Below are 12,216 nucleotides of genomic sequence, written 5' to 3' on the forward strand. Positions count from 1 at the left end.
TATCGTAAATCTCGAAAACTTCGTTGGTAAATGTTTGCTTGTCTCCTTTTCTAAAAGGAAGATCCGCTTTTGATATTCGCACAAAATCCCCAACGTAAAACTTTGGTCGGCGAACTAGTTTTGCTGATGTATTAAAAATTAATGATATCAAGTAAGGAAAGTCTTTCTTTGTAACTTTATTGGGCGCCATTTTCGTTACTTTGTTGACTCTAGAGTTAATGGTTTGTACAAAGCTCTGCAATTGATTAATATACGACTATGTCCATTTGTCCTCTAAATACTTGTATATCAAATTCTTGAGCGATCGTATATTTCTTTCCGCAAATGCTGACTTTTTTCGCTGAAAGTTTTATAAACTTCAATATCTTTTTTTCTGACAAAGAATGCTGAAGGAGCCCTTAAATTCTGTACCAGCATCTACCCACATTTTTTTAGGTTGCTTGTTCTTTATCATTTTTCTTAAACGCATCAGCTAATGTTGTAGCGTACTTTGATTTTAAGGGTTCGACGCGTAGATAACGTGAGAGACAGTCCACCGCAACCAACAAACATTTTACATCTTTGTTCTCTTTTGCTAATTTATCCACATAAGCCAAGTCTAGCGACGAAATCTCATTTATGTCGTAAGCAATAACTTTCAGTGTTGGAAATCATTTTCTCTAATTTTAATGCTTTGTGTGGGCATTTCTGCCCCCTAGGATTAATTTTACTTTACTTGGTTTCAATTTTGTGCTTTTTTGTAGATTTTTTATGCTTCCGTATGCTCCGGGACCTTTCGTATATTTTAACTCAAGCAATTTTTTCTCACTCGTCGAAAGACTCCCAGTCCTTCTTTTGCTGAGTTCTGTCTTCCTTTGAGGTTTCGAAACCACTTCCGACGTCTGAGGATTCCTCTGAAGTAATTGGCTGGTTTCTTTGTGCTTGATTCTTTTTGGCGCAAAAGTTTTCTTTTTCTTTTTTTGTTTGGTAACTCTTCGAGTTTTTTCCGGATCGCAATTTTAGCATTACTGTTAATCACCAAGTCTTCTTTTATGTTTAAAGCCTCTAGAATCTTGAAATAATCTGGATTATTTACTTTTTTAGTTGGTTGCTGCAAATCATAGAGAAAAATGGGAACATTTATTCCTGTCGCTAATCCGTCAACAATGAAATTCTCTTTTTCGTCTATAACAACGTTTTTTGACTCTTTAATGAGATTAACTATTTTTTCCGTCCTGGTACATTTCGGTGGCGCTAGCATGTTGAGATTTTGAAGAATTTTGTCTGCATGTACTTTTGACAACTCAGTAGGATCAGTTGTTTCCTTTGTATCCGAAATTCATTGGTTCTCTTTGTCAGTGTTTTCATTTGATCGCATACGGTTCAAAAACGAAAATTGAGCACCTCTATGCTGAACTCTGGGATCATTTAGAATTTGTGAGGAATATGGTTGCTCCTTCATAAAATGATTTTTGGGGATCAAAATAAACTCTTCAGCAGTTGACATTGCTTAACTCAAATGGATGAAAAATTTAATAATGAGTTGAATAAGTTCGAAACCGGTTTTTGTTAGTAGAAGTGCTCACCGTTTATCCATTGAAGACTTTTTCTTGAGAACGCCTTCAAATATGTGTCTGTAGGTTTCTAAGTCTCTTACTTTCACTCTAACATGGCCCAGTAAAACATTGTGAAGACATTCACACAAAACCAGTATAGCATCACTATCACAACTACGCAAATATTTCCTTAACTGTTTTGGCCGCAAATGCACCATTTGCTTCATTATAGATAATTTTTTCTCTTTCATTGTTTAGAGGAGTTGTTTCTGCTTTATCAGATGGAAGATAGAAAGCTGAAGGACCTGGCTCAGTAATATTTGAACAGTATCGTAAACAATCAGAAGTCTTTGGCTCAAGATCGATAAGCAAATGCCCAAACGGTTCTTTCGTTGCCAATTGATAGCAATGTTTTAAAAATTTAACAAGGTTCAACTGTTTACCTAAAAATTCGACTTGTTGAATATCACGGGCTGATTTGAACAGAAAGATGTGTGTCGTGTTCAAGTCTATTGTACGAGACCACTTGCTCTGTTGATAAAAGTTTTGCTTGATATAAATAACATTAATGTTTTTGTGACGCCCTGCAGTGGCCAATTTAACAAATTCTTTGTCATTGTAAATTTCTTCGCACGAGTCGTCTATTATCAGAAGACAGTTTGCAAGGCTATTCAAAAATTCTAAATTGGCGTACTTTTGAAACGTAACACCAAGTGTTTTCTCCATTTTGATGTATATTTGTTGCATTTCTCTGTATAAAAATATGAAATGTGTTTGCAATCAACATTTTAAAAATTAACTCTGTTTTGCCACAACCTGAAGGCCCCACAACGGCCATAAAGACTCTATCTTGCGTAGATATAATCTTATTCATAGTCTTGGATTTGGTAAAATGTATCCAACTAAACTTGACAATATTGATATCCAAACTGAAGTTTCTTCACAATTTGGTTTTAAAATGGTTAATTTAACAATACAAAGTGATATCAGCAGTAAAAAAACAAACATTTGAACGAAAAATACAATTTCTGACCGTGGCAACGTTGTTTGATTGCAAAATTTCCATGAAGATTTGCTGCTACTTTCTTTTTCAAAAAATTTTCCTCTACAACAGCGTCAACTTGATCAACTGTTACTCCCTCCATCTCAGGACAAAATAAATATTTTTAAAAAATGTATCGAGAAAGAGTCACTCTATATAAAACAATTCATAGCAATTGAACTCAGTTAGAAAGTCTTTCATATGAACCATAAATCACTCCGGGAGTCGCTCAGTTTTGTCATCATGAACAATTTTGTGTACTCTTTCTTCCTTCACCAAATGCTGAATCTCCTTTGGCAGTGAAGGATTGTTCTTGTCAATTTTTTCACCAACCGGTTCGACATCAGTAAGAGTCTCGGAGGACAGACTCTGGGTTGAGTTTCTGACATTCTGCTTTCTCCACTGAAGAAAAGGTTCAATATAATATTCTAAATGAGTAGATGAGCGAATTTCGTCCTCAGTCAGAAACAATTTATTTTTCTCTGTAAAAACTGGTTTCCGGTTTTTATTGTTTCGTCTTTGGAAATTGAAAGACTCAGATTTTCTTCCCCCGTAATCAAGGCGCAAATTGTTGAACTCGGTGACAAGGGTGCTTCCTTTTTCGTCAATTCCTCTCTCATTTGTTAACCGGTTGAAATAGAAAATGGCTTTTTCTTTTGCACAATGTTTGTTGAAAATGTTTTTGCCCTTTGAATGATTTTGACAGTTTTGTGTAAAATAGTTCACAGATATCAAAGGACACGCGAGTGAATTCAGATCAATAATAGAGCACTCAAGCAAATCTGACAAAAATTTTACTTTTTCCTCTCCCTTAGCGTACAATATTGCACCAGGATTCCTCAAGCGAACGCTTTGAATTATTTGTGTGAGATAAATATTGGGGTAGTTTCCTGTGTCCCACTCAATGCCGCGCAAATTTCTAGTCAACCAACTGAAAGATTGCTTTTGTTGAGTTGTTAACACACTATAACTTGTTGGAGGTAAAAATGACACGCAGTCGAGATAGTCCTCGGTGCAAACACCAAGTTCTTTAACAATAAATTTTTCTTTTCTGGGACGAAACCCTTCAACGTCTAACAACTGCTTTGCTGCTCAGCATTCCATTAAATGATAAATTGACGGATGAAAAACCTTTATATATAAACAAAACAAAATTCCCGGCAAATGACCGCTAAAGCAGTTGCTGCTTTTCCACGGAAGCATATAAGAGTATCCAGGTCCTTGGTTATATCTTTCGTATATAAAACCCCCAGCGTCGTGCAAAACTTCATGTAACCGAAGGACTTTAAAACTTCTAAATTGATGATCTAAAGACGAGTTGTCAATTCCAATAAGACCACCGTACGGTCTAAGTTTAAGCGCAATATCGTGATCAAAATTTTCTTGTTCGTTAAAGAGCTCACACGCTGATAAAAAGTAATTTAGGCGAATTGAGTTTTGTGGGAATATTTGCGCTACTGTTAAATAGTTTTTGTGAATAGTGGGTAAATCTTTGCTAGCAACAGTTGGGTGGTTAAAATGCATTTAACAAAAAATTGGAGTCAACTGATTAGAAAATGAGAAACTCAAAAACTGTTTAGAATTTGAAACTCTTTGATGTAGGTTTATTTTGTTTCTTTTTTTTACCTTGTATTGGTTATTAATTTCAATCTTTCTAGTTTTGCCAGTTTTCGTTTTTTTTATTGAACGAGTGATATTAATTCATAAGAGAAAGCTCATTTGTTTCATAGATTTACCTTAATTCTCCCTTTTATTATCGATTACTTTCTCTAGATTTATGTACCTAATACCCCGTATTCAATGTTCCAGATGTACCAGGTTAGTCACATTATAAATTTTATTAATATAGCTAAGTTTATTATATATAACCGCTAAGTTTTATTCCACTCTAAGTTAGGGAAATTCTAAGAGGATACCTAAAAAAGGCCATGCCGGTATTTTAACGGGGGGACAGGTCCCCCTCCCCCGTTAAAATACAGGCAATTTCACTACTACTGCAATAATCTGATGTACCAAATTTGACATCTACAACTCAGAAGACAATTATTCATACAACTGAAATTATGCTCATCAATTCATAATGGAATAGTCAAAGGAACTCAATGAGCAAAGACCTTCTATACTGTTCTACCAAGAAACGCCAGATCAGCGTTCGAGACACGAAATTACAGGTTCTAGCAAGTAAAATGATAGACGTGACAACATAACTACAAGTAAACGAAATATGTTACCGCAATTACTGAATCTAATCTTTATAGAAGTTCAAAAAATTGCCAAAAGTCTGGGCATGACAAAGTCAGAAAACTTTTGTAGCATTAACTATCTCAACAACAATATAGACATCATATATATATATATATATATATATATATATATATATATATAAATATTATATATATATATATATATATATATATATATAAATATTATATATATATATATATATATATATATATATATATATATTATATATATAGATATATCACCCAGCTAAAACCTTGCGAATGAATAAACTGGCACCCAGAGATTAATGAGAGAATTGATGAAAGGGGCGGCGTCATAAGTAAATCCAAAAGTCAAGAGTGTTAGGATCTATTAATTAAGTTTGCCATAAACAAGTGGAAAGTCAATTCCATTCGATAAAAATGTTGTCTACTTGCTATTGTTGAACAGTTACTTGGAAAAACAAAAAAAAAATTGGTTAAAAAATATTCCAACACACCCAATATTCTAATCTTGAAAACAAGTTTGAAACTTTTAAACATCTGTTCTACGTATGATCAGCAGATGAAATAATTAGATCAAACTCACCGTGGCTGATCTAGCGAAACCGATTAGGGACAAGAATACGCTAGTGCTAAAATTTTCAGATGCAAAATTAATTTCATCCTGGTTGAGAGCATCTATATGACTAAACTACACTTTATTGTAAATAATGAGTAAAAAGCACTTAACCACTTTACATTGTTTTTTTGTTACTATGATCAACTTGTAATACAGTTCAAACGCCAATTGGTGGTTGATGCTTATGAATGCTAAAATTAGGATGTGCATTAGGGGGTCAAGCAGAGAGGAGGATGGGTCCGAATCAGCAAGTGGAGGAGGGTGGAGGGGGTGAGTGATGAGGTGGGGGATCAAACGCTTCAGGCGTAAGGCTCTAAGAGACTTTCTCAGCCATTTATCGCCCTCCAGGCTTGACCTGTTTATGGGCTTTACATGTTTATCACGTTTCAGAGGAAGAAGTAAAATGGTCAGACGAAACATTGGTTAAGCGAAAACCCAAAATAAAAAGACCATAAGACTAATATAATTAATACAAACTTCGTTGGAGGGCAATTAACCATCTGGGTAGTTCTACAGACAGCCATTTTGTGATCTGCTCTGAAGTTGATTATCGAACGAACGGCGACACTAGACAGGTAAAAAAAGTACACTTAGATTGATTTTCGTTATTGCATAAATAATGGAGGCCAAGTGTAAACGTTACAAAGGACGATTCTAACTTAACTGTAAAAAATTTTGATTAGCGAGCGCAGAGACAAGTGATAATAACATGTAAGACTACTAAAAGAGAGGCTTGGTGCTTTTAACATAACTTACAAGAAGTGTTAAACATAAAACAATATGCTGTTACCTCGTATTAGATTTACTTGTAAATGCTTCTAACAAATCTATTTCGAGATAAACACTTTAACCTGACCTTTGTATTTTGAGATCTTCACTGGAACTGTATCGTCCTTCAGGAGAGGTAGCAAGCCAGAAATGCCCATAATCACTCTTAAAATCAGACGAGACCTCAATTATTTGTAACGAGTGTTTCACAAAGCTATTGTAAGGTGGTCAAATATGTACGGATAACTGTTTCAGGACAAAATACACCATGACCAGTCAAATAACCGCCATACAAATTAGCCGGACTACAGTTTTGCCAACAAGCAAGCAATATTAATCACTAGAAACCACATTTAAGATAATCTCCCACATCCCTTAGTTTAAAACACAAACTAACGGGCTATAACCACTATCTAAAAAGCCACCAAACCCGAACAAATTATCACAACTATAATTTAAATGAACTTCTTCTAATAACACGTTTTGATTTGTGTAATTATCATTTCTGTAAATTGTGCTGTGTCCTGATGAAATAAGTCAGCCAATTGGCGTCCTTCCAAATTTGTATGTCGGCTAAGATTCCCAGCCCCAAGATACCCCAATGACCAACTACCCAAATCTGGCAAATTATCTAACATATACCCAATATTTTACCGATTACGTACAAGTATGACGACGTTTAAGAGTGCCGAAACGGGGGCTGATTTTAAAAGCACGGAAACGGGCAATACCATTCAATTGCCAATTGAATTCAAGCGTAATTTAAATTCAGAGCAACCAGGGTACGCTGAGCAGTAGTTCGGTCGTAATAGATTCATATCAAGTCCCTCGGTCCACTGAGGCATGGCCATGGATCGCAAAGTTCTCTCGCTTCAATCATAATAATCCAAAACCTTTCACCCAATAAATTTCTAAATATTGAAGTGGTGAGATTATGGATTTTATTATATATTAGGACAACACAATTGGAGCGAGATCAGTTTAAAATAAATTATGATGATTGTGGACGATGGCCGTGCCTCATCGGCTCTAGGGACTTGATATGAGTCTATCACAACCGAACTATCAGCGTTCGCTAGTTGCTTTTAAAATAAATTCCCCTTTCATTTAATTGACAATAAATTCGTATTGGCCATTCCGGCACTTTTAAAATCGTTTCAGTTTCGGCACTTTTAAACGTCGGCATAGTTGTACGTACGCAGTTAAAACTATTTAGCGTAATCACATGACTTGGCGTAATCGCAAAACTTGGATAATTGAAACCAATAATTTTCACTTAATAATAAAGTATCACAACCGAACATCAGATCAAATTAACCTGACAATTAAGATAAAATTTGTCCATGATACAAACTGCTAATTTGTAATCAGACTATTTAACGTAAAGATTAAAAAGAAGTAATTGGGTATTATGTCTTTGGGTATTTTGGCATTGGTAAACATGCGACCGACTTGAGAATTAATTGATATCATTTTAACCGACAAATAAGCAGTTCTAATCATCTGAAAACCACATTTCATGGAGTCTGGTTATTATGTTTCTGTTCTCCAAGTAAGGTCGCTTAATTGTAGAACAGAAAATGGAAAATTGAACAAGATGACTAGTTAGCCTCAAGAAATTCTACTTAGATTGACCCACAATTGGTTTATCATGCTAAACTCATACAGCTTTGCTGAGGTCTTGCAGTACTTTTAATTACGAGTGATAGACACTTACTAACGTAATAACAAGATACCAAGGTTGAGTGCGGGTTGACTTTTAAACAGATGATTGAGCACTTTCAACGTTTGTTGTGCATGAAATAAGAAAAAGACACTAATAAGTAAGTTTCTTGGAAAACTCAATTGCAACTTAGAAAAATTTCTCTTTCGCTCGATTATTACCTCCACCATCAAGAAGACTTGAAACCGTTGTCACTAACTCTACAAATGGATTACATTATCGTATCAAATGAAAAAGATTCAATTCCAGACAGAAAAAAGGAGTTTTTGTCGTTCCTTTTAGTATCATATAAACTTAATTTGTTGACATCTTTAAAATTACGCTGCACCACCGAACGTACAGCAACCCGTGATATCCTTTAGTAAACAAAATCAGCTACAAGTTCAAAACCAACTCTTCGTATGAACAAATGGCTTCAATTTTTACCAGCCACAACGAAAAATTTGGGCCAAACCGACATTAAAGTCTCCACATGATTGTAAACAAAAAACAAAAGCTAAATAGACTAAAACAAACGAAGTTGGGCTAATAACGCTGATTTTTTTGTAAAAGCCTAACAATAATTAGGAGGCCCAGTGTTTCTCTTGTTTTCTCAAAATAAACTCGGCGACAACTCCTAACAAACTTTGCAGTACAATTGGCCCCAAAATCGCTGATTCGGCCCGAATTTGCCTGATTTCTGGCTAAGCTAGGAAAATATTGCTACCAAAAGAATAAAAATAAGATCGTAAACAGTTTAGTTAGTATGATTTACAGATAAAACAAAAAAATACGAATTAGAACATGATTTCAACATATTTTTTGCAAAAATAAACAGAATAAGACCATCAATTCTTTTAAAAGTGAACAAAGTTAAAGTAAAAAGGGATACATTTACACAAAATTTCTAATTTCTACCCGGATAAATCCTCAGTAAAGTCAAAATACGCTAGGAGTTTTTCTAGTGACACCACGCGAAACTCGCGACGATGAATATATTGATCAGCCAATTTAACCAAATGACTGAACAAAACAAACCCAGTTGAGCAAATAAATCCTCTCCCCCACTAAGTGCGGTCGGAACAATTAGCCTAAAAACTAAAACAAAAATTGTCATAATAGGACAAGTTGCTTTAATTTGAAACTCGATAACTCTTTTCAGAAGAGGATATTCAAAGTACCCTCACATAAAAAAAGTCTACACACAGCAGGCTTCTTAATGATGCCACCCACATCTAGGCCAAACCCATCGATTGACTGAACAATACAAGTTCAGCCAATCAAGTTGAGCATATGTAGTTCCGTCGTAATTGAGTCGGAACAAAAATTTTAGTTTAGTATGCGCCAATAGCATAACTGAATATTTACTGTTAGCCTCTAGGCATTAAATAGATATGAATTATTGTTTTTTCCTTTACTTGCTGCGTCAATGAACTATGTTTTTCGTTGGTGCGCGTTGAAAAATAATAAAGATACAATCTTCCAGCAAGAGTTGAGAAACTTGAAACGGAGCTCTCTATTATCCATTAGTGTTCTTCCTTTTCAATTGCTTTGACTTTAATATGTAAACAAATATAAACAAAAATTTGACAAGATACAAAAATAATCTTAGCACCATGATTTACAGTGGGGGTCGCAAGGGTTACCCAATATGGTTTGCTTCTGCAAATTTCCCAGAAATCAGTCGCAGGGGATACCATAGATGGTATGCATTTACACTTTTCTAAGAATTCGTTCACATTTCCGGTGGTATCATAATCATTCAATACATGCTGGGAAGATTTTACATCAAATAATCTCACTCTAATATTAGTTATCTAGATTCACCAATTTGAACCGAATATTGATTCTAAGCACCATTTCTTGACGATTCATTTATATAAATTCTCTGATTAAAATCAATTTGCTTTTGTCTTTCTAATCTGGTAAGTTAAACTTTCTTTCTAATTCTCACTAAGTTTAAGACTATAGTTTGATCGATATTCTAACACCCCCACACAGACTTGAGCTGATTGGGTAGAGTCTGTTCCCATCAAAACAGTTCTGAATGTTTCCACCTTCGATACGGGTAAAGATTTTGTGAAGATGTCGGCTTCCATTTTGTCAGTAGGAACGTAATGAATAGAATTAGTCCCATCTTCCGTCTTGTCCCGATTGAAGTGAAATTTTGTTCCAATGTGTTTGCTCCTCTTGTGTATGACTGGGTTTTGGCACAATTTAATACAACTCTTGTTGCCCTCTCCAATTGCTTCTTGCTCTCCACTGTCATGCTTTTTGATGCCACTATGATGTCAACCCAGACCAAGATGAAAATGTGACCCTCTGTCTCTGCTCTTGCGAAAAAGCAATGGTCATTCCTGCTTCTGGTGAACCCCTGTCTCAGTAGGAAGTTTGCCAGTTCCTTATACCAGTTGTTAGCTGCCTGTTTCAAACCATAAATTGATTTATTCAGTCGGCATACTACTCCCCATCTGATCCCTGTTTTACGAGCTTCTGTGGCTGTTCAAGATACACTTCTTCCTCTATTGGTGAGTGCAGGAAAGCCGTCTTGACATCAAATTGGTGCATCACATGGCCCTGCTTCGCTGATAGTTGAAGTAGAATCCTGAATGTTTCTGGCTAACATGTAGGCGCAAAAGTCTCAAAGTAGTCCAGTCCTTCCACCTGTTTGAAGCCTTTCGCCACATAGCGTGCTTTGTATTTGTCCACTTGACCACTGGGTCCCAATTTCACTTTGTAGACCCATTTGCCCGGTATGACGTCCCTGTCTGTGGGTGGTCTCACTAGGTTCCAAGTCTCGTTGTCTTGGAGTTCCTTGACCTCGTCCTTCATTGCCCGGTGCCACTGGTCCCAATCGTCTCCTTGCTTGGCTTCGTAGACTGTTTTGGGTTCCACATAGTCACCCTCAGTCGCAGCAAGATGGGTCCTGACTTCTCCAAAAAATTGCGGAAAATTCCTTGCTCGTGTCCTTCGTCTGGGCTCTGCCCTGTCCGCTTGCTCCAGTGCCTCTTCAAAGAAGCCATTTGTCTGTGAGTAGTCCTCCGTTTCACGGTCTTCCAGTGACTCCGAGTCTCTGAGACTCCCTCTTGTTGCAGTAGATTCTTCATCCAGTGCTGCTTCCTCGACATCTGAGGAATCTCGTCTCAGTGTCGTTTCTTGAGTGTTCACGCTCTGAGCTTCATGCCACTCCTCCTTTATTGCAGTAGATGTGCCCTGATCCTCTTTGTTGTCATCGTCTTGATAACCATCATCTAGGTGCCAGATCCCCAGTTGCTGTGACCCCTCATCTAGTAGGTCGGGTGTCTCTGTGTTGTCAGGGATTGAGCCCACTTCGGACTCCTTGATGATCACATCTCGAACTGCCACAACCTTCCGTGTGTTGTGTACGTACACCAGGTATCCGTTGTCGCCTTCAGTGTAACCCACAAACTTGCCTTCCTGTGCCTTGGGTTCAAGTTTGCTGACATCTCTGTCCCGCTTCCTCATGAAGACTGTGCAACCAAAAATAGATAGTTTACTAATTGAAAGCTTAGGTTTTATACCTCGCATCAGCTCTGCTGGGTATTTTTCTTCTCTTCGTCTCACAACCAAGTACCTGATCCTTGTTGCAGAAGGATCAGGTACTTGGTTCTGCTGCTCCCCACGTCATCTTGGGAAGACCCGAGTCAAAGAGCAAGCATCGTGCCATCTCCAGCAGTGTCCTGTTGCACCTCTCAGCTAACCCATTGTTGTCGCGTCTCTGGTATGGTCTTCTCCTGTAGAATGCCTGCATCTAAACAGTACATCTTGGACTGCTCTGAGATAAACTCCTTCGCATTGTCTTGTCTCAGCTTCCTGGGCGTCCCCACACTGAGAACAAACTTCTTCATGCTGGCCAGTGCTTCACTCTTTGCCTTAAGCAAGTCCACAAACACAAACTTCGTGTACTGGTCTGCAAACACAATGCAGAATCGGAACCCTGACAGTGACTCTACTCTGAAAGGTCCCATCACGTCTGTGAACACCCTGTCCAGCTTCTCTTCTGCTTGGGTCTCTGCCACTCTTGGTACTGGAGTCTGTGATTTTGGCCAATGCTCACACATTGCATACATCATCGAGTTCCCCCACTGTCTCTGGTGCATTCCTGAACAAATCCGCTTGATTCAAATGTCCCAATCGTCTGTGCCACTTCCTTGCACTGTCAAGTTTCACGCTGTTGGAACTCATCTTGAACTCTAGAACGCTGCAGGGTAAGTAAAACAAATTATTTTCTTGTGTTAGTTTTACCCGAGTTCCCTTCTAGAGTTTCATGCAGCAGTTTCCTTTCTCGAAAGTGAAGCTATGTC

General features: G+C 37.2%; 1 protein-coding gene across 1 annotated transcript in view; it reads right to left on the minus strand.

The window, feature by feature from the left end:
• The window catches only part of LOC142339029 (uncharacterized), a 75,635-nt gene extending 69,243 nt beyond the window's left edge, over positions 1-6,392 (minus strand). Inside the window, exon 1 of the mRNA XM_075388652.1 lies at positions 6,278-6,392. Coding sequence (XP_075244767.1) covers positions 6,278-6,347 — 70 coding nt within the window. The 5' untranslated portion in view covers positions 6,348-6,392. The remainder of the gene's footprint in view (positions 1-6,277) is intronic.
• Between the last annotated feature and the right edge of the window lie 5,824 nt (positions 6,393-12,216).

The sequence above is a fragment of the Convolutriloba macropyga genome, chromosome 5, assembly GCF_964194025.1.
Source record: "Convolutriloba macropyga chromosome 5, txConMacr16.3, whole genome shotgun sequence".
Classification (NCBI taxonomy): Eukaryota; Metazoa; Xenacoelomorpha; order Acoela; family Convolutidae; genus Convolutriloba; species Convolutriloba macropyga.